General features: G+C 38.9%; 1 protein-coding gene across 1 annotated transcript; it reads left to right on the top strand.

Annotated features, from left to right (window-relative positions):
- Window positions 1-1,828: 1,828 nt before the first annotated feature.
- Window positions 1,829-23,229, top strand: ANXA4 (annexin A4; the record flags this gene model as incomplete). Its single annotated transcript, XM_084234614.1, has 9 exons — window positions 1,829-1,882; window positions 2,761-2,851; window positions 4,415-4,494; window positions 6,292-6,348; window positions 12,675-12,768; window positions 15,954-16,049; window positions 16,598-16,656; window positions 17,802-17,924; window positions 23,170-23,229. The coding sequence occupies 9 exons, from the start codon at window positions 1,829-1,831 to the stop codon at window positions 23,227-23,229; spliced, it is 714 nt and encodes a 237-aa protein (XP_084090740.1).
- Between the last annotated feature and the right edge of the window lie 707 nt (window positions 23,230-23,936).

Here is a 23,936-nt window from a genome sequence, read left to right as displayed (position 1 = left end):
AATATTTCTGTGCTCTACAGCCAGTCAGACAGGCTACTTCTCAAAGGTAGTATTAAACTTGTTAACGGGCTGGGATGGGGACAGGATTGCTCAGCTGTTGCCAAAGCATTCATGCCTGAGTGTTGGCCGGGCAACCCAGTAGGGAACAGGATACTTCTGATCAGATTTCTCAGGCTATCTGCTGGACATTTTAAACTCTACACCATCCCCAGAGAAATTGAATGTGCACCAATAGACATGAATGTTCATGTGATATGAGAACTAGAGAACACAGGGTGTTAAACATTCAGCTTCAAAACTAAGCTAATCTGATGGTGGTTTATTCAGATGACCAACATTAGCAGAGTGACTGGTCACTAATTGATTTGTTCATCCATTCATTTATTCAATGTGTGTGGATGTACCATAAAAATTTAGCACAATAAACTGAATCAGTGTTGTGGTCTCAGGCTTCTGCAGTTCAGAGCTCTGGACTTGAATAACAACTCAATTCTTTACTAGTTGGTTAATCTTAAATAGGTTTTAAACTCTATGACCTGCTTTAGGAGAAAATGTAAATAAATATCTATAGAATTTGATCCTTTGTCCAAATAATTAAGTTTTTTTTTTTTTTTTAAGAATTGAACCCTAGGAAATATTCATGAATGATCAAGAGATACAACTAAATGTATCTGTATATACCAGTAGAAATAAATAGAAGTGGGACTAGTTAAGGAAATTATATTGTATCTACACGTAGAAATTTGTGTAGAAATTTAATAGCAGCTAAAATGTCATAGGTGAGTACTGACTTACAAAGTATATTAATTAAGTAAACAAATACTTGTCAGTCAGTGTCTGCAATTTTTTTATGTTCAACCCCTTTTTATACTCATTATATATAATATACTCAATAAATAAATTATTGAGGACTTTTTTGTCTTTGTGAGTGAGTTATATCTTTTGATACTTACCATATTACCGTAAAATTAAGACATTTAAAAATATACATTTGTTAACTTATTTTAAAAAGAACAATAAACACATAACATGTTAATATAAATAATTTTATGAAAAATGCTAGGAGGAGTGTAGGGAAACAAATAAGGGACCAGAAAAAAAATTTTAATAAATCAAAAAAAAATTAACAGGCAAATATTAATCAGAGACACTGCAGGGGAGGGAAAGAGAAAGGGATAAAAACGGGAGGATATGTGTTCTTACACAAAGCACTATGGTGATGGGTAATTTGGTGGTGGGAATTTTGCGGGGACTACACCTGAAAAGAGAAAGCATGCATTGTACAAAAGGGAAGAACGATGCAAAATATAGATAAAATTAAAAAAATAAAGCAGAGAATGCTGTGGTTCATGAGAAGATGAAAAAAATTTTTATGAAAAATAGGTGTATGTTCCCAAACAAAAAAATTAGTGAGAACATTTGCCAGTCTCTTTAACATCTGATTTAATGGAAAATAGCTGTGTTCTCAGATCTGCTCTACATTCAGTGTGTTGTGAAGTATATGAAGAAAATATGGTCTGTGCAGATAGATAGATAGAGGGAGGAGCATGTTAATAGCTTTTGACATAATTGTGGCTGTGACAAGTAGCCTTTGGAAAATTCCATTGTACAATCGTGGGAAGAATGGCAGTGGAAAGGCAAAGAATTGAGTGTTAGTAGGAAGATAGTCTTGACTTTGAGTACTCCCAAAAGGTAACCAGTTGCCTCTGCACAGCACTTCTGTTTAAGTAACTATAACAGTTGAGAAAGCTACCTTCTTGCATTGTAGGATCTGATGGATGACCTGAAGTCAGAATTGAGTGGCAACTTTGAGAAGGTGATCTTGGGGATGATGACACCCACCGTACTGTATGATGTGCAGGAGCTGCAAAAGGCTATGAAGGTTTGTGCTCCTCCTTTTCATAATTGCCCTCCTCAGTCATGCCAATGTTCTGGGCTGGGCTCTGAGAAAGCGAAGAAATAACATGTTCTCAGTGCAAACGCTGATGAGCTTTCTCAAGAAACCATGACAAAGGCCTTCTGAGAGTCAGGAGGATGACTTACAGGAGAAAGACTTTCCTTCATTTGTGACTACTTGAAAATATGACATTACATTATGGCAATTGTAGCTGAGAAGTTGTTCTCCAAAAACTTAAAAAAAATCCTTTGCTCTTTTCTGTGACCCCATAGGGAGTTATTGTAGTTGTGGTTTTGGTGCAAACATTCCAGAAACTTTCTTGTTGTGTCAGCTACTTTTGAGATATTAAACTTTATGACTGACAACAAGGGGGCCTCTGGGTCCCCTACAGACTCAGAACTGGCAAAGAAGGACTGTCAGCTTCCCTTGATTCCTGACCCACTGTGCCTTGGCTTGGTCTGCTAATTTTTAATGCCTAAGGATGAAATTCAAATACCATATCTCTCCGCAATCATGTCTGTAAATATTTAACCCTGTGCAAGGTCCTGGGCTACGCTCTGGGAAAGTGAAGTCTTTGCTAGAGGTTCTACCTTTTAAAGGAAGACAACAAGGGAGGTCAAGAAAAGATTAACTCCCCAGGGGACAGAACTGTTCCTAACCTTGTTCTACAATCAACACACAGAAACAGCCCAGAAGTGCCTGTTACTACTAATGATGGTTGGTAAACACATTGGAATTTGGGCAGGACAATTTAAAATGAGCAAATCCTGTTGCTAGAATATGGTGCTTTGTCTGAAGATTCCTAGCTGTATTTCTTCTACATGTGGAACTCAAACCCCCTCTCCTCTGGGTTTTGTGTTTAGGGAGCTGGCACCAATGAGGGCTGCCTGATTGAGATCCTGGCCTCCCGATCACCAGAGGAGATCAGCCGCATAAAGAACACCTACCTGCTGCGTATGTAGCATCTCAGTGGCCCTGGCTTATGTTTCACAGTGATCTGAGAAGTAGTTGGGTATCCATTGATTAGACTCTCTTTCCAGAAACACTGACCATGAGGGAGGGTCAGTTGCAAGCTCTGCAGTGAGGCAGATCCCTGTGTAGGCAAATGACTATCTGTTGGCCTCTTGGGTTTTCTTAGGTAAAGACCCCATTCTGTTTGGACCACCCAGGGCAGTGTTTTATTACTCTGAAATCTGGCAGATATTCCTTTTTATCAAGCAGAGAATCAAAGGTGCTTGTTCAAAAGGGCAGCACCAGTAAATCTTGGAATTCCAGGGGATGGCCTGCAGAGGGCTTCTGACCCAGCTTCTTGTGTCCAAACTGGACTGTATGTCCTCCAGCCACTTCAGAAAAATAGCCATTTACTCTCCTCTTTACAATCCCCAGAAACTGGTACTTCAGAAAAGCCTTTAAAAGATACATGTTTATCCTAAAAATATATTTTTAAATGCACAAAGATTTAGCTCCCACAGTGTTCATTTGGTATTGTTTTTATTAACTAAAAATACCCAACAGTGGCAGATTGGCTAAGCAAAATATCATATACCCACATAATGAGCAATTATGTAGTCATCAAAATATAGGTTGAGAATGTTGTTGTTACATTAAATGGTTGGTATATGGATAAGTAAAAACGACAAAATAAAAAATACTATGTGATTATTCCATTTTTAAAAAAGAAAATATTATGTATATACTGGAAAAAAATGAGGAAGGGTATTCACCAAAATGTTATTAAATGATTATTTCTGGGTGATTAGATTATAGTGATATCCCTCCCCTTTTCTTTTTATTTGTCTTTTTCCAAGTTTTCTGTAATAAACATATTAATGTGGTAGAAAGAGACAGTTTTTTGGTGAGTGTTCAGAACAAGATCTTCTAAACCTTGGGAGTTTGGTTCTAGCACCTGGAACATACCCCCACCCCACCTTTTGCCAAACACAGTTCTCACCCTGAGGGCCGTGCATGTGGGGGGAAGCTCCCAAGCAAGAAGAGGCACACACTAGAATTTGGACTTAACGGCCTCCTGCTTATCCCCAAACTTGGGTTCAGGGACTATTTGCCTTTCCATGTGCTGTTCCACCCACCATTCTGTGGTTCCCTGGAAACCACGTTCAAGACAGATGCCTATTAGTAGGGGCCATAGAGTGAGGATGAGGGCTCCAGCCTTCTCCACCTCCTATGTAATGAACAGGAGCACCTCGTTTCTGCTCTAACAAGCTCAACTTATTGTGACCATTGACCAGTTTAGTTTTGGGAGAACTCTGTGGGTTTGAGATATTTTACATGACTTTCCCATTTTCACTTTATCCCTGACCTCCCTCTTGAGTGTGAGACTCATTGCTTACTGTTCTGTAGTTGTTTCCTTTTAGATATTTTATTATACCTCAAATCAGTCCTCCTAAACCGCATGCTTTGGTAAGTAGGCTGATTCTGGAGAGGACTGAAGGCTCTGGAGTATGATACTGTGTTGGGCAGGACTCTGTTTTGATTTGATGAATTTTACTCTCTTACTAGAATATGGAAACTCCCTTGAAGATGACATTCGCTCCGACACGTCATTGATGTTCCAGCGAGTGCTGGTGTCTCTGTGCTCTGTGAGTGACTCCTTTGGTTGACTGCTTCGGATGGGGGGAGGGAGGATTATTGAGATGTTCGCTATGCCTCCCCTTTTCCAGCCTTTCTAATCTTTCAGCCTTCCAAAGGTGAATGTTCCATGTGTAGCTCTTGCTTCCCTCTGTTGTAATAATTGCTCTTTTAGAGACTCTGGCTAGTCATATGTGTGCATTTGTTCTACTTTAAGTACTGAATACATGCCAGGTACCCATATTTCTTGTTGCATTGAGAGTTGTAGTGATGACCAAGAGGCATTTTCCTGCCTTTGAGGCTTTATATTATCATAAAGAAATATATCAGGCACACAGGTTGCAATAATAAAAAAATGAAAAGAGCAAGTGTCAACAGAGAGGCACAGAGTGGAAGGAATGTTCAAGGAGAGACTTTGGTTGCAGAAATTTAGCAAAGGCTTTCTGGCAGAGGTGCTGGTTCAGAGAGGATGTGAGGAGGGTTGTTGTGCTTTCAAGAGGCAGTGGTGTGGGTGGATGCATTCCAGGGAGGAAAGACAAGAACGTGGGAAATATAGGATGCATTTAAGAAACAATTGGCTGAGCAGTCAGGCTAGTGATTCTAGGCGCAAGGTGAAAGGGTGAACTGGGATTCTGTGTTGGGAGTTTACACTTTTCTTTGGAGAACAGTAGGGCGCCACCAGAGGTTTTGGAGATGTAGAGTGAAGCAATTGGAACTGCATTTCCAGGAGAGTGATATAGTAGTGATGTGTAAGATGGATTGAACTGGAGGCTGGGAGGCCAGGTAGGAAGTTAGCTCAATATTCCCCATGGGAAATAGAACAGGACCAGGCCACTGTGGGAACAGGAGGAGATGGATGCTTGAGATATTTTACATGACTTTCCCATTTTTACTTTATCTCTGACCTCCCTCTTGAGTGTAAGACTCATTGCTCACTGCTCTTTAGATGTTTCCTTATGGGTATTTTATTATACCTCAAATCAGTCCTCCTAAACCTAAACCTGAACTCATTTTGCATCCAACACAGCTCTTCTTTCTGACTCCCTTATTTCTATTCTTCCAACAAAGCAGAACCTCCGAATATCGTCTTCCACTCCCACCTCACTGTCTCTGACATTTACTTAATAATGACTACCTGCTTTCCTTATTTCCTATCATTATTTTGTTTCCTTCCAGATTTGCTACTCTGCTGAGCCATACCTAAACCAAAGACCACTGAGACAGTGTAGCAATAAAAGTTGTCTAACAAACCAGAGGAACATAGCCAGTTTTATCACTCATTAGCATTCCTGCAAGATTTCAACCCTGTACTCTCTGTGAGGTCATGTTGCTGAGGGCCGTGGGTAATCTGTCCGGTTCCTCAAATCCCCCTGCTGGTCCCAGATTCTCTGATTCTCCTCTGTTCTCAATCCCAATTTGGCAACTGATCAATGTTGATCTGCCAGTTAGGAAGGCATAGGTGAGTTGGGAAGACATATGGAGAGAAGGAGAAGAAGAACAGTCAACAGGAAGCATTATTCTCCTTCCTCATCTACTGACATAAACCCCCATACCACATTGGGGAGCCACTCTAGAGTGTGCTCTCTGACTGGGAATGTTCTGTAACCACAGATCAGTGACATGGGAATAATGCAAGACATTCAAGGGCTTTATCTTAGCTTCCTAGGCTGGACGCATAACCCCTTGTGGCAGTTTGTCTAATTACTGCATCCGTGGATTCCCAGCCCTTCTATCTTAACAGTGCCCTCCACCCCTTCCCCATCTTCCCAATACTCTCTCATTCTTTGTTTTGCTCTTCTCATCCTCAGGGTGGCAGAGATGTAGGAAATTATCTGGATGATGCTCTCGTGAAAAAGGATGCCCAGGTGAGTAGAACTGTGGCTTCTTTTTTTTCCTTTATCATTAAGATGGGCCTCAGTTGTTGGATACCCTCATATTTCCATGTATATTGACTAGACTGGGGTATTTTATGAAAAATAAAAAAGTTTCCCATAACAAACCTATAATAGCAGAGGTTTCTTAAAAAGATACCTAGGACTTGGGATAGCATGGTCATCATCATATAAGCATCCCTGAATTCCAGATGTCTTGATTTTTGGGGCAATGGTGTAGCCACCCCACAGAACAATGAAGTACTTTCTGAATCACTTGGATATGAAGGGATCTATGTCGTTTTTTCCTTCCCTAAAGAGAACATTTGATAGGACCTATGCAAAACAGCTTGGCACAGTGTGTATACCCTATTGAGTAAAATTAATACCAGTCCACTGATGGTTGCCTGACAGTATCCAGAGAGCGCTAATAATGGTGAATAATAAAAAGTAACTATTTACCAGGTTCCAAACACTACTGGAAACCCTATTTGATACATGTCATTGAGTCCTTGCAACAATCCTATGAAGTTGTCTAAGTATTGCTTTCTTCGTTTTATGACAAGAAAATTGAGACCTAGAGAAGCCCAGTTCTTGCTCAAGTTCACACAGATTATAGATGACAAAACTGGGATCTGAACTTAGGCATCTAGATCTGGGATTTATAATCTTTCTTTTTTTTTTTTCAAGATTTATTTATTTATACATACAAGAGCTGGGGTATAGGCCAGAGATGTGGGGGGGGGTGAGAGGATTTACCAGAGACAGAGTGGGAACAGAACAGGCAGACCGACTGAAACACACTGCTGAGGGGAACAGTGGGCAATACAGGAGAGGTCTGCTGCACCATGTGGGTTGCTTCATGGCCAGGGATCGAACTGGTGCTGCAGAGGCTGTGGATTCGTGCTGCAGAGGCTGCTGATTGCTTCACAGTGCTGTGCTTAACCCCTTGCACTACCAGGGAGTCCCTGGGACCTATAATCTTTACTGATGTACAGCCAATGGGATTGGTCCCATTCAGGTGTGTGAGGTATCGACCACTATTGATTCTGTAGGGAAAAACCTGGTATTTTTCTTAAGAAGGGAAAGGGGTATGTGTGTCCTAACAGTTCTGAGGACTCAGGGAGGCCCATCTCTTCTAGGATATTCTGGATTGCCTTCAGTCCCAAAGCTTTGAGGAAGGAGAAGGTGTTGAACACACCTGAATTCTCAGATGTTTATGAGAATTTCAGTTACCTCACAGAGAGCATTTAGGGCATGCTGGAAGTAACCGCCATAGCCTGGGTGAATCCCAAATTAGATGAAGAGTTAATGAGCAATTTATTCCTGAAACATTATATCTAGTATCAATTTCTTGTGGGTTTACTAGGTACCAGGCATTTTGTAAACTATTTTACTTTTTTTCCTTACAATAAATCTGTGCAGCTGATCTTCTTACTTCTGTCTGACAGATGAAGAAACTGATTTACAAATTTAAATAGTTATGCAAGATCACATAGGAGGTAGAATCGAGCTCTTTGAATCCAGGTCTGCCTGATTTTTTTAAAACTGCAATTAAACAAATATTTTTGGGCTCTTCAAGGAGCTAGTTCTTTTTGGAAGTGACCAAGTACAACAAGTACTTGTAAACGAGTTTGGGCTGAGAAAGTTGGATAGAGGGAATAGATTATTTTCTGGATCCTCCAAGTTTTACCAAAGGGACGGAACTTAAGAACAACTTTTGACATGGTTTCAACTCTTCCAGAATAAGACAGTAGAAAAACCTTGTCAATCTTTGCTTTTTTAACTCACATCAGCGGCAAGGCCAGTATTTGCAGACTTTGGGTAGTGTAACTAAATTTTAGTGTAGGAAACTGAATGTATTTGGTATAAGAAGACTCGCCAGAGTAGGTGGAATTAAGTAGTAGTTTCATATAAAAAGGTAGAGATTTTAAAATATAGACAGTGTTACCTAACAAGTTCAATCTTGTTTAGTTATGGGATAAAACTTACACAAAAGGAAATAATAGGTAGTACTCAGAATTCCTACTTTAAAAAGAAATTTTTGACATATTAAAGCTAATTAAGAAAGTTCTTCAGAACAGGCCTCCCCGGTGGCACAGCAGTTGAGCGCTGGGTTGCGAAGCTGCCCGCAGCCTCTGCAGCACCTGTTCCATCCCCGGCTGCTGGGTGAGGGTCCCACATGGTGCACAGACCTCTCCTGCTGCCCGCTGCTCCCCTCAGCAGTGTACTTCAGTCCTTCTGCCTGCTCTGCTCCCCACTCTGGCTCTGGTGAATTCTCTCACCCTCCCGCGCTTCTGACTGTACCCAGTGCTTGTATATTTAAATAAATAAATAAATCTTAAAAAAAAAAAAAAAGAATGTTCTTCAGAGCCTTTGCGGATAGCACAAACCAACCACAAAATAAACAACAGGGAAATACCTGAAATATCTGCATCAATTCTCGAAACTATGGAGGAGGACTATTAAAATGCCGGATAGGGGGCCTCCCTGATGGCGCAGGGATTAGGACGCAACCTATGAAGCAATCTGCAACCACTGCAGCACAAGTTCAATTCCCGGCCAGCCAGGGAAAAACCCACATGGCAGGAAAAACCTCTCCTGTCTCGCCCACTGCTCCCCTCATAGTGTATGTCGGTCGGTCTGCCTTTCTGTTCCCCACTCTGTCTCTGGTGAATCCTCTCACCCCCCCGCATCTCTGGCCTGTACCCCAATTCTTGTATAAAAATAAATAAATCTTTCAAAAAAAAATTGCCGGATAGGCAGCAAACCTAGTCAAGGACAAAGGAAAGCCACTCCCGAGGAGAAAAGAGACTGACTCCCGAGCCCCGCCCAACTGCAAGCAGGCACAGTGGCTTCGTGCAAACAGAAAGAAACTATTTCAAGTCTTGCATCTTAGTCCCCTCGCTGGATTAGCACAAGTTCTCTTACTTGAACTTTATCTTAGTGAAAATTGAGGAGTTAGAGAAGAATCCATGCACCTTGAGCTGGGAGGAAAAACCAGGTCAGGATAGACTGTTCATCACTTAAGGATGAAAGAGCAATGAAAATCTATAGCTCAGCTCTAGCCATGTACCCTGTGAACAAACTGAGACCCAAAGAGGGGCCAACGCTAAGAAAAAGACAGATTTCAAATTGCTTTGGACTTTAAAATAAATGAGAGGACAACAGAGCTTTAAAAATACAATGAGAAAATAGCAGAGATGAACATGGAGCTAATAATGGAAAGGCAAGCAGATATTTAAAAAAAATTAAAGGAGCTAGACGAGTTGAACAGAAATGTCCTTAGATGAAACAAGGAACACTAGAATTTTAATGTTTATTTGAAGTAGGATGATCTGAAATGACACTACAGAAAACAGAATCATTGTTGTAGAAAATGATGCTGAAGAAATATCCAGAATTCAGGAGAAAAGGACAGGGAGATCAGGAAGAGGAGCAATATAGAGGATAGACAGTGGAGGACAGAATGTGACAAGAAGGGTGTGTATTTAAATGTATTATAAAGGTAAATATAAAGTGTGGTCTTGGTGTAAGAATAGCAAGCAAACAGTGGAATGGTCAGAAAATCTGAGAGGAGAACCAAGCCTATATGAGAATATACAGATATCTTCTGAAGTCAGTGAAGAAAATACAGGTTATATAGTGGAGTTGGACAGAATAAATTAAATTCCTACTTTCACTTCCCATCACAAATGAATTCCAAATAGACTGAAAATTTTAGTGTAAATAAATGCAGTCAGAAAGGCACTATCAGGGCCTCCCTGGTGGCGCAAGGAGTTAAGACACAACCTATGAAGCTGTCCACAGCCTCTGCAGCACGATTTCGATCCCCGGCTGGCCGGGGAGCAACCACATGGCGCAGCAGACCTCTCCTGACTTGCCCGCTGCTCCCCCCAACAGTGTACTTCGGTCAATCTGCCTGTTCTGTTTCCCACTGTTTCTGGTGAATCCTCTCACCCCCCACACCTCTGGCCCGTACTCCAGCTCTTGTATGCATAAATAAATAAACCCTTTGGCACAGCGGTTGAGTGCTAGGCTGCGAAGCTGCCCGCGGCCTCTGCAGTGCCGGTTTGATCCCCGGCCACCCGTGAGGGTCCCACATGGCGTGCAGACCTCTCCTGTCACGCCCGCTGCTCCCCTCAGCAGTGTATTTCGGTCAGTCTGCCTGTTCTGTTCCCCACTCTGGCTCTGGTGAATCCTCTCACTTGCCCTCTTTCATTAAGTTAACATGTTCTAGTTACTCTTGCTGTCTAACAAACCACCTTAAACTTAGTGACAAAACAACCACCATTTTATTATGCTCATTGATTCTGTGGATCACTAATTCAGACATGGTATGTCACAGCTGATTTGTCTCTGCTCTGCAACACCTGAGGTCTTAGCTGGGCAGACTTGGACAGCCGGAGGGTACTCAAATGGCTGGGAGTTGGAGGCTCCATTACTCATGGGTCTGGCATCTGGGCTGAGATGATTCAGAGACTCATCTGGAACTGCCGAAAGGAGCCCCTACCTGTGACCTTTTCAGGTAGCTTTGGTTTCTCAGAGCATAGTGGCTGGGTTTCTGGATCCAGCATCTGGACAGCCCACCTTCCAAGAGAGCCAAGCTGCTGACCTTTTATGACCTAGCCTCAGAAACCAGCTGCACATCCATCATACTTTGTTGATTGAAGCCATCACAAGCCTGCCAAGATTCAAGTTAGAAAAACATTGAATTAGAGGAACTTTCATGCCCTTAACAGTTTTAAAATCCATGACTCTAAATAAGTGAGGAATTAGAGAAAGAAGTGAGAAAACAGATGGGTAGATGAAGGTAAGCCCGATGCGTGACAAAAGTTTAAGGGTATTTTGAGAAATTTAACAAGCTGATTATAAATGAACAATGAGTTAAAACTTTTTAAAATAAAATCCACATACCATAAATATTATCATCATATCCACTTTGAAATGTGCCTTTCAGTAGTGTTAACTATATGCTCATTGTTGTGCAACAGAACTTTTTTATCTTACAAAACTAAAACTCGGTACCCATTAAACAATGCATTTCCCACCCCGCCACTCCTAGCCACTGGCAACCACTATTCTACTTTCTGTGTCTATGAGTTTGACTGCATTAGATACTTCATATAAATAAAATCATACTGTATGTCTTTTTGTGGTTGACTCATATGACTTAACTTAAAGTCTTCAAGGTTCAGTACTCCATGATTTTATATACCCACTTTGTTTATCCATTCATGTGTGAATGGACATTTGGATTGCTTCCATCTTTTGGTGCTTCTGAATATTGCTGCTATAAACATGGGTTTGCAAATATCTCTTTAAGATCCTGTTTTCAATTCTTTTGCATATATACCCTGAAGTAGTGTTGATGGGTCATATGATAATTCCTTTATTTTTGGGAGGGGAGGGAGGGGAAAGAACCACAGTGTTTTCCTTATTGGCTGCATCATTTTACATTCTCATCAACAGTGCACGTGGGTTCCAGTTTCTCCACATCTACTCCAAATCTTGTTATTTTCTATTTTTTGTAATAGCAGGCACTCTAATGGGTGTGAGGTAATATGAACAATGGTTTTGATATATCAGTATTACAGTTAAAGTGACCCAGAATCCATTTCTTATTATTTCTACCTTGTTGAAATATAAGCAGTTACTATCTGGGTCCTGGTTCTGCTGTGGAACTTCTGAGGCCTTGAGCAAATCACGGGTCATTCTAGAGAAGTGTTGTCTAAGGGAATTTGGACAACAAATGGCCACTGAGCACTGCAATGTGGTTAGCATAACTGAGTTGAATTTTATTTAATTTGAATAAATTTAATAATGTATTTATTATTTGTTAAATAAATATTATTATAAATAATACACAATATTTATTTATAATAAATAAGGAAGATGCCTCATTTTCCAAAGAAAGCATTGGAAAGAAAGTAAAAAAGTGTACTGCCCAGAATTGATAATTACTTATAACTATTTCCCCTTGGTACAAAGAACTGATTATACATGCAGTTAGTGGCTTCTGTCTGGGACAGTCCAAGTCTATGGCATTTCTTTTAGCTCCTAAATTGGAGCCATGTAATCAGTCCTTAAGGAACTGCTGGTGTTTGCCCTGACTCTCAAGGAGATAATGTGGGATCCCATTAATTAATTCCTAAGGAAAAATCCTGAGTCATTTCCAGTCACTGCCAACACCAATTCTACCATCATCCACCAACAAAATAAAACAAAGCCAGCTTAGCTCTTTGAAGTTGTGGAAATATTTGGATATGCCCTGGCACCTTGTCTGTGATGTTTTAAACTTGTGCTTTGTTTGGTTTCAGGACTTGTATGAGGCTGGAGAAAAGAGATGGGGGACAGATGAGGAGAAATTTTTAACTATTCTCTGTGCCCGGAATCAAAATCATCTGTTGCATGGTAAGGCACCTGCCTCTTTTTCCAAACAAATATTGGAAAGATAGTTAAAAGTGTACTGCCCAGAATTAATTGAAATTATTTGTAACTGTTTCCCCTTTACTTGGTACAAAGAACTGACTATACTGAACTGGCTCAAATGTCTTACCTTGGAAATGTATGAATGCAGCGATGTGTATGACCTCCAATTTTTGAAAAATTAATTATGAATAACTAGCAGATACACAATGTATTCATAATTTAGTATTCCTACGTATAGGAAATCAACCTTCATAGTCCTTTCTATAGAGTAGCCCTATTAAAATTTAGTTACATAAGAAAAAATCAATAAGCAATAAAGTAGAAATATTAGTTAACATTTATTCCTATTTAACACCCACATTGTAAAACTAATAGAAGTGAATTCTCTAGGGGTTATATTGCATAAGATGAATAGCTGATAACTGCAAATTTTATTTCCTGTGTGTAATGTTTCTAATTTGCCTCTGATAATACTTATCTTTGCAATTTTTAACTTCTTTGGGGAAAAGATATAATTATAGAACATTTGTCGTCAGCTTTGTTTTCTTCTTGTAAACAGCAATAAAGATCTAATAAGATATTTTATCTTTTATATAAGCTCTTTTTATATATATTCTATATCCTGAATTTCATAAACTCACTAAGCCTTTATAATCATACACAATTTAAAAAGCTTATGGGAACCCTAAGAAGAAAGAGATTGCTAAATTGAAAACATAAATTGAAAAGTATAACACATTTGGAAGTTGCACTTATTTCATGTATTCCACAGTGACAAGAAATAGGTGATTACTCCTGTTAGTAAAGGTCATGGGCTACCATCAGATGCACAAACTTTGCACTCTAGGTTCCTTTGTCTTTTTTTGCTGGATTACAATACTAATAACACAGATCTCCCCCTGGTGGTACTTTTCAGGAACTGCATGTCCTCAGAAGCGGATTTAGTGCAAAAAGATTTGTAACAAATACTCACTTCCTGGTACAAGTTAATAATTGGGCAATTTTAAAATAATTGTTAACCACCAGAAGAATTTAGTTTAAGTACTATTTGGACCAAGAAGGCATCATAGTTTTCCTACTAACAATAATAGCATGAATTGACAATAACTAAGATAGTATTAATAATTATCTTCCTGGTGCAATGCCAGTCATATTTTAAGCATTGTCTGTTCAGTATCCCCCATGGAACAGTCATTACTGTCCTTTTTTTTCAGTGTAGAAAACTGATTTAGAAAATGTGACACTTAGAATTTTTGATTTCAAGCAACAGACACTGGCTCCAACTTAAGAAAAGAAGTACTATGAAATGGGAAAGAAGGAATTAGAAAATGTTGGTGGCTCACTGGATTGAAGGGAGCGCTAAGCAAGTACAGGAAGAACAGAAATAAAGGCAGTTCTGGGAATTTCAGTGGAAGGGATGCATGGATTTTATTTCTAAGGCAGTGTTTCTCAAATTCCAGTCTCTAAAAATGCTTATTCCTGTGGCCCTGCTTCACGCTGATTGACTTAAAAGTCTCTAGAGTGACACCTAGGAAGTACATCAGGTTTCCCAGGTGATTTTTCTGTTTTCTGAGGGTAAAGATGACTGTTTTGTATGTGATCTGCTCCGTTAAAAAAATTCCTGGAGTTGGGCCTCCCCGGTGGCGCAGCGGTTGAGCGCTGGGTTGCGAAGCTGCTCGCAGCCTCTGCGGCGCCGGTTCAATCCCCGGCTGCTCTCCGGACACCGGGGGGAGGGTCCCGTATGGCGCGCAGACCTCTCCTGCCGCCCGCTGCTCCCCTCAGCAGTGTACTTCATCCTTCTGCCTGTTCTGCTCTCCGGCTCTGGCTCTGGTGAATTCTCTCACCCTCCCGCACTTCTGACTGTACCCAGTGCTTGTATGTATGTATCAATCAATCAATAAATAAATAAATAAATAAATAAATAAATAAATAAATAAATAAATAAATAAATCTTAAAAAAAAAAAAATCCTGGAGGATAAGACTGATTTGTCCTGTTTGGGTGAGCTGCTCATGATACATGTTGGGATGAGACAGGTGTCTCTGGATTGATACCTCTGTGAGAATCACAGTCATGGAAGTGAGGCAGCACCCCAAAGAAGGTGCTGTATCGAGTCCTGGCCAGCCAGGGAGATACCCACAAGGCGGGGCAAACTCTCCTGACTCACCCACTGCTCCCCTCAGCAGTGCTTTTGGTCCATCTGCCTGTTCTGCTTCCCGCTCTGTCTCTGGTGAATCCTCTCACCCTCTGACCCCAGCTCTTGTATAAATAAAATAAATCTTTAAAAATAAAAAGAGAGAAACAAAATAGATATCTGTTCTAAGATGTCTCCAAAAGAAGGCAGCAAGAGAGGAAAACATTTTATCATATTCAAAAACACCTGGCAAAATACCTCCAAAATTTAAACATGTTAATCTATTAAAAGGGTGCAACCAGCTGTTATCAAACATGACTCAGTTTTGAAGAGGTGATTTGTTCTACTTTTGATGAGCCAAAAGGAACAGGAACATACAGGTGATTGTCTAGCCTCAAGTTACAAAAAGATACCCTTTGCCTTCTAAGGAAACAATGAGAGAAGAAAGCAAATCTCTCCAGTGGTTAGCTCCTTTAAAAAAAAAAAAAGAAAAAAAAGATTTATTTATTTATATAAGAACCAGGGTACAGCTCAGATGCGCAAGAGGGTGAGAGGATTCACCAGAGACAGAGTGGGGAACAGAACAGAAAGACTGACTGAAACACACTGCTGAGGGGAGCAGGGGGCAAGACAGGAGAGGTCTGCTCCCCCACGTGGGTTGCTCCGCAGCCAGCGGGATCGCACCGGCACTGCACAGGCTGCAGACAGCTTCACAGCACAGCGCTCAACCACCTGCGCCACCAGGGAGGCACTGGTTATCTCCATTTTATGTGTGAGAAAACAGTGCCCCAGATAAGGAAAAGGACTTGCTTGATTTCCTCCCAGAGTCACTGTTCCTTCCTCCTCTCCTTGGGCATATGCCACTGGTGATAGGCCTCCTGGATTCTCACCCACATTGCTTATTAATTTCCTCTTGAAATATGTTAAAGCATAAACAGTGTGGTCTAGTTAAAAGATGTTCATTCTTTCCGTATATTTTAATTTCCTCTATTCCGCTTTTGTTATTTCTAATTCCATTTTGTAATTGTTTGCAGTGTTTGATGAATATAAGAGGATATCAAAGAAGGATATTGAAGAGAGCATTAAATCGGAAACATCTGGTAGCTTCGAAGATGCTCTTCTGGCTATAGGTAAGCTAGTAGGGACTGGCGAGTGAAGAAACAGATGACAATAGATGTTCCTGCTGGTTATCAGTTTGTCGCCATGAGAATGTAGACCGTTTTTTCAGGGGTAAAATTTTTATTTAAATTACACATGGTTTGTTCTGAAATTCTAAACAAAAAAATATTGTATGCTCCCTAATTGTTATTGTACCACGTGGCTTTATACATTTTATATTCTCTGCACCTTTATTTCTCAGTCTATGGGAAAGAGAATTCTATACTAGCTGCATCCTGCAAGTCTGTGAATGGATAGAAGTAATAACTTTCGTATGTTATATCAATCATCATTTTGAAGTTATAAAGCTGCCTTTTGTTCTGACAGCCTTGATTCACTACTTTTCCAGGAAGTCGATGATAAATTGAAGGCTTTTTCCAGCCAATGTTCATTAAACGTTGTTTAGCTAAAATTTTTCTCACAAAACAATTAAGAGATACTACTTCTTCATACCTTGTAGATACAGAGGAAATAACTCCCATATTTTTCTCATAGATTTTATCTTTATTTCTTTTAACAGTAAAGTGCATGAGGAACAAACCTGCATATTTTGCTGAAAGACTCTATAAATCTATGAAGGTAAATGACTTTATTTTTAGCATCTGAATGACTTGGGCATGTTTGTATCCGCATTTATAAGTTTACTTACATCCCCCACCCAAATTTCAACCTGAAATGGTCAATTCAATTCATTAAATACTTCATTCACTGAGTGCCTGCTAATAATAACCCAAGGTAATATTTATTAAGTACTTAGGCTTTCTTTATATGTATAAATTAATTTTACCTCCAGCAGCTCTGTGGGCAGATATTATTATCTGCCCCCATTTTACAGATGAAGAAAACTAAGGTGTAGTGAAGATATACAATTTACCCAGGGTTCTAAATGAGGAACTAATATAACAGGGTAGTCCAGCTTCAGAGCCCATGCTTCCAACAAAGCATTGTTAACTCTGTGCAAGCATCCTTTCTGGGAACTAGGAAGGGGTGGAGGGTGCAGGAAAGACCAAAATGTTGTTCTTGCTCTCAGAGAACTTCCAGCCTGGAGAAGAAGGCATGTATGTGCCAGACATCAATAAGAACAAAATAAAATGTGAAGGACAGCTGGGGATCCAAATATTACAGGAACACAGAGGAAGCAGTATTCTTTTCAATTTTGGGAGAAGGGAAGGGTCAGAAAAAATATTTAAAGAAGTTTATGGTGAAAGATAGAATTGGACTTTTAAGATGGTGAACTTAATGCAGTAATCACAGGTGTTGCTGTATAATGATGTACATCATCAACTTATAGAATAATAAAATGAAACGTTACTTTAATTAAAAAAAAATTAATCCTTGGCAATGAGATAAAAATAAAGGAAGTTGGTACATTTGAGCAGGACCTTACAAGAAATTTTCCATCAGAGGATTTTATAAGGAATGAAAGATTGAAAGGCATTGGGGCTAAGAATCACTGCAGGTAAGGCAGGCTCACTGGAGAACACAAGATAGGTCTCTAGAAAGACAGAGTGTGGTCTTCCTTGGTCAGTTCACAGTGTTCGAGATGTGGTGGGGAGTCCAGAATTCCATAGTGGAAAGTGATACTAGTTCACAGGCTTCTAAGCTTGTGGCACAAAAGACGTCATCAAAGGAATTATGCATTATCTTGCTTTGATAGACGAAAGATGAACGCAATCAAAAAATGGCTATGCTTTGAAATGTGGGGACCTTGTTTTCTTCCTTAGGGCTTGGGTACTGATGATGACACCCTTATCAGAGTGATGGTTTCTCGAGCGGAGATCGATATGTTGGACATCCGGTCTAACTTCAAGAGGACATATGGGAAATCTCTGTACTCTTTCATCAAGGTGGGTCACTGGAGCCTTGCTCTGGCCAGAGGAAAGCTCTGATGAGAGGCTGGGTTTCCCACCTATGTATTTAAAAATGTCTTGTCCTCTCCTTGGGCAGATAAAACCATTTAAAGATGGTTCTCTAATTCAATATTTCCAGTGTCCTTTCACATAGATATTTAAATCTTTATAGGGTTAGAAGCTGGAAATGTTTGTCTTCTTAATAAAGTAATTATTTCATGTTGACCCAACACAAAGAAGGACTATATTTTAATGAATACTTTTAAGAGTACCTTGTCTACCAGCTAGCAATGAAAGATAACTGTATCTTCCAGAGCCCAGGGCCAGCTGCAGTTTGCTCAAAAGAGGGGAAAGCATGTTAGTTATCCTGAACTGCTGTTCTATACCTGGCACCAGACTTCCAGGTGTCCTAAGATGACATGGAGTTATGAGATATCATTCCCATCCACGAAAACCCCTCTGACTAGGATTTTGCTTCTTCAGGAAGCCAGAGGGTCTTATAGTTATGAAGCCAACATCTCTCCCCCCAGATTGTTTTGTAGAGCTAAAATATAGCTAGCTGTAAGTAAAATGCTCTTTAAGATTCAAGGATGGGGCCTCCCCGGTGGTGCAGCGGTTGAGCGCTGGGTTGCAAAGCTGCCCGCGTCCTCTGCAGCACCGGTTCAATCCCCGGCTGCTCCCCGGACACCGGAGGAGGGTCCCCACAGGCGCACAGACCTCTCCTGCCGCCCGCTGCTCCCCTCAGCAGTGTACTTCGGTCCTTCTGCCTGCTCTGCTCCCCGCTCTGGCTCTGGTGAATTCTCTCACCCCCCCCCTCCCGTGCTTCTGACTGTACCCAGTGCATGTATAAACAAAACAAACAAACAAACAAACAAATAAATAAAACATGCCTTTATAAAAAAAAAAAAGAGAGAGAGAGCTTAAAAAAAAAAAAAGATTCAAGGATGACCACAAGTGAAGTTGTGGGAAAATATATTTGTAATATATATGATTAATGTTTTAAAAGCTTTTAAAAAGCACTGAAAGAGAGGAAGAGAGAAATCCAAACAGAAAACTTGTCAAAGAGAAAACATACAGGGCCTCCCTGGTGGACCAAAGGGTTAAAGTCTTAGCACTATCAAGCTATCACCAGCCACTGTGGCTTGAGTTCTATCCCCAGCCAGGGAGGTAACCCACACATGGAGCAGCAGACCTCTCCTATCTTGCCCGCTGCTCCTCTCAGCAGTGTATTTCAGTCAATCTGCCTGTTCTGCTCCTCACTCTGTCTCTGGTGAATCCTCTCACACCCACACCTCTGGCCTACACCCCAGTTCTTGTATGCATAAATAAATAAAAATAAATCTTTTTTAAAAAGAGAAAAACATGCATTTCAAGAAAGACGAAACACAAATAAATAATGAATATATGCATTATTTAATTTTATAACATTCCATGAATTGGAAATAAAAACAAATCATCACGTACTTACCTAAAACCTTTAACAAAGTTTAGAGGGATCATAAGCAGTATTGGGAAGGTCAGGGAAAAACTCACTATCTCCTATGGAAGGACTATAAATTGGTCTAATCTTTCTGAGAGGAGGCAATTTAGTAATAAAGATTTTTTAAAAATCTATACCTCCCATTTAGCTATTAAGTACCTAGGAATTTCTTCAGGGAAAATAATGAAAGTGTGTGAATCCACAGAATGGCAGAAAATAGTTGCAAATCATAGATATGATAAGGGTTTACTGTCCAGAATATAAAAAATATTCTTATAACTCAATAACAAAAAAGGCAAATAATCCAACTTAAAAATGACAAAGAATTGAAATAGACATTACTTGGTGTATATGAATGGCCAGTAATCACATGAAAAGATGCTTAGCATCATTAATCATTAGGAAAATGCAAATCAAAACCATAATGGAATATCACTTTGTATCTAGTAGGATAGCTATAATTAAAAGGAAAACAACAGAAAACAACAAACATTGGTGAGGATGTGAAGAAATTGGAACTATATGAATTACTGGTGCAAATGTAAAATGGCATAGCCACAGTGGAAAACAGTTTGGCCCTTCCTCTAAAAAGTTAAACAGAGTTATCATACGCTCCAGCAATTCTAGTCCTATATACTCAAAAGAAATGGAAGCAGGAATTCAAACAGATACTCACACAGCAATATAACATTATTCATAACAGCCAGCCAAGGGTGGAAACAACCTAAGAATTCATCAACAGATGAGTCAATAAATAAAATGTGAAATGTGGTCTATACATATATTTAAAGAATGAAGTTTCTGATATATGGATGAACCCTGGAGACATGTTAAGTAAAATAAACCATAACCAAAAAGATAGATATTGTAGGATTCCACTTATGTGAAATATTTACAAGAGTTAAATTCATAGAGACAGAAAGAAGATAAGAGGTTACAAGGAGTTGGGAGAAGAGGAGAATAGGGAATTATTACTTGGTGGTTATTGAGTTTCTTTTAGGATGATTAAAGTGTTTTGGAAAAAGCAATGATGGTTACACAACATTGTAAATGTAGTTAATGCCACCGATTTATACATTTAAAAACGATTAAAATGGCAAATTTTTATATATATGTTGCCAAAAATAAAATCTGTGAAAGAATTTGAATAAAATTATTTCATTAAAAATGTGACAAATGGGGCCTCCCTGGTGGCACAGGGGGTTAAGATGCAACCTATAAAGCAATGAACAGCCACTGCAGCACGAGTTCGATCCCCAGGCAGGGAGCTACCCACATGGTGCAGCAAACCTCTCCTGACTTGCCCGCTGCTCCCCTCAGCAGTGTATTTCAGTCAGTCCGCCTGTTCTGCTCCCCACTCTGTCTCTAGTGGATCTTCCCACCCCCCCATGCCTCTGGCCTGTTCCCCAGTTCTTATATGCATAAATAAATAAATCTTTTAAAAAATGTGAAAAATGCACTAAATATTATATTTTAACCTATAGCATTATATTTCTTATGTTATTTTACATTATTTATACTTGTATTTATTTATACTTGTATGATTTGTTATATACTATTATTTTTATTAACAAATAGGTGATTATTCAAATTATAGAAAATCCATACAATGTAATACTATATAAAACAAAAATGATAGACTACAAAAATAATGATTGACTTGGAATTATCACTATAAATATATTTATATATTATATATGTATGCACATATGTATAAGTATATGTGTTTACACACACTAACACAACAATGGAAAGATTAAAAATAAAGAATACATTGTTTCCTAAATAATAATCACCAAAAGAAGCAGAATAGAAATAGAAAACTAAGTAAATAATAGGAAAAATGACAGGGGTAAGATAGAAACTTAAGTTATATTAATAAACTCCCAGTTTAGGTAAAAATATAAAATCCTACTCCACAATAACATGTAAGAAACTTTTTTTTTTAAGATTTATTTATTTTTTAAAGATTTATGCATACAGGAGCTGAAGTACAGGCCAGAGGTGTGGGGGGTGAGGGAACCCACCAGAGACAGAGTGGGGAACAGAACAGATAGATTGACTGAAATACACTGCTGAGAGGAGCAGCGGGCAAGTCAGGAGAGGTCTGCTGCACCATGTGGGTATTTCCCTGGCCGGGGATCGAACTCACACTGCAGGGCCTGCAGATAGCTTCATAGGTTGCGTCTTAACCCCTTGTGCCACCAGGGAGGCCACATGTAAGAAGCTTTAAAAAAAAAAAAAAGGCCAGAGAAAAGACCTTTTGACAAATGTCAAGTTTTGATAATGAACTTGTGACAAAAAGAACTTTTGACATCCATTATAGTAAAAAGAAGAATTTAAGGAGAAAAAGCATTAAATAGGAGAGTAGATCACTTTATATTGATAAAGCAATGATTCATGATAAAGAGTAAATTGTCATGAAACTTTAGGATGCCAAATTGTCATGAAACTTTAGGATGCCAAACATACAAAAAAGAAAGGAGGCTCCAAAAGAAATGCTAGTGAGAGATTTTAACACATCCTTGTTCTTTGGCAGATAGATAAGACAAAGTACCAATAAGGACATATTAATATTTATTTTAGTAAATATACATTAAACTTTGAACCTAATAAAGTGATCCCATTATTCCTAGTGTTCATGAAGCTCTAACAAAAATTGATCTATTAATCAGACCATTAAAAAAATTCTATATAGGGGGTCTCCCTGGTGGTACAGGGTTAAAGACAGTGCAATCAATCTATTGCCAGCCACTGCAGCACGAGTTCGATTCCCCGGCCGGCCAGGGAGCAGCCCACATGGCACAGCAGACCTCTCCCGTCTTGCCTGCCTCTCTCCTCAGCAGTGTATTTCAGTGGATCTGCCTGTTCTATTCCCCACTCTGTCTCTGGTGGATCCCCTCACCCCCCACACCTCTGGCCTGTACCCCAGCTCTTGTATGCATAAATAAAGCTTTTTAAAAATTTTATATAGAAATTATAGAACCTTTCTAGAAGGCTATATTGCAACTCAGATCAAAAGCTTGAGAAAATGCATGATCATTAATCCAGTAATTCCCATTTTATGAAAATGTATCTGAATAAATCATCAAGAAAATGCAGAAAAATTTAACTGTAACATGCTGATTGAGGCCGTGTTTATAATAGTGAAAAATTGGAAATGACATAAATAGCCAATATGATATGAGGGTGAATGAGTAAATTATTTCACCCAGGTATATATAGTGCAATAATCTTTAACCATTAAAGAATGATGCTGCAGAAAAAACCATTTAATGCATTAAAATGGGGAAATATTCATACTATTTTAAGTAAAAAAGAAGAATATAGAAGAACACTGCAGTCTCATCACATTCAGAAAAAACCATTTAATACATTAAAATGGGAAAATATTCATACTATTTTAAGTAAAAAAGAAAAATATAGAAGAACACTGCAGTCTCATCACATTGGAATCAGTATACATAAAAAAAAGTCTGGAAGAATATATTCACTAGCCAAAATGTTAAAAATAGTAATCTCTAGATGGTAGAATGATGGATGAGTTTTATGTTCTTTTATGTCTTTATTTTCACCATTGAATTAGTATTACTTTTGTACAAAAAAAAACACATTAATTTATTAAATAAGATGTCTTTTAAATAAAATCTCTTAGAAAAAATCCAGACAAGCTTGAAAAAAGTTAACCTAGATGAATCTGAGTTGTGTATTCCATTTTAAAACCCACTGATCTGACTGTAACTTTGTTTCTCTTGCCCCCAGGGGGACACATCTGGAGACTACAAAAAGGTACTGCTCATTCTCTGTGGAGGAGAAGATTAAAATAAAGTCCCAGAGGATAAGAGGATTCCCAGTGCTTTGAATTTTTTTTACTTCATTTTTCTACACTGCTATTAACATTATCTCAGCCTGCTTATTTCCAATTAAAACGCCTACAGATGCCTCCTAGGATATAGACTGTCTGTATTATGATTCATTTGTAATTAGCCATTATGATGCTTTAAATCTGTACTTGCATTTCAAAGCTTATAAAACTTAAAAGGATATTTAAAATTAGAAATGTTCTTGCTTGCTTGTGTTTCACAGAAATTGGAATATATTAAACTATTTCATGTTTTGTTTTCGATGAAAAACTATTAAAGTGAAAAATTGTTCTTGAATCACCTTTCTTCCCTAGTTCTACTTTTTTAGAGTGACTAGTAATATCTGATTTTGAAATTGTGAGCATCTAGTTAGTAAGACTAACCATCAAATTTGCTGCTTCACACAGTCATAGTTTGAAAACATCTACTCATCTCCTTTGATTAAGGTTGGTTTATAGTACTACTTGGTCTTTACTAAGTTTGATGTGGAAGAGTTCCTTCATCACATCTCATATGAAGGTCACTTACTCTTTCCAGGTTGAAACACATCAAAATCACTAACTTATCTGAACAATTCAAATTCTAAGCATAGTTTTAAAGATATTATGTGTCTGGTTACCAAATATAAATGCTGAATATGCCACAATAATATGGTTAATATGGTTA

Source organism: Talpa europaea (genome assembly GCF_964194135.1).
Source record: "Talpa europaea genome assembly, chromosome: 6".
NCBI classification, from domain to species: Eukaryota; Metazoa; Chordata; class Mammalia; order Eulipotyphla; family Talpidae; genus Talpa; species Talpa europaea.
The sequence above is the reverse complement of the archived record's forward strand: the minus strand, read 5'-3'. Positions and strand labels throughout refer to the sequence as shown.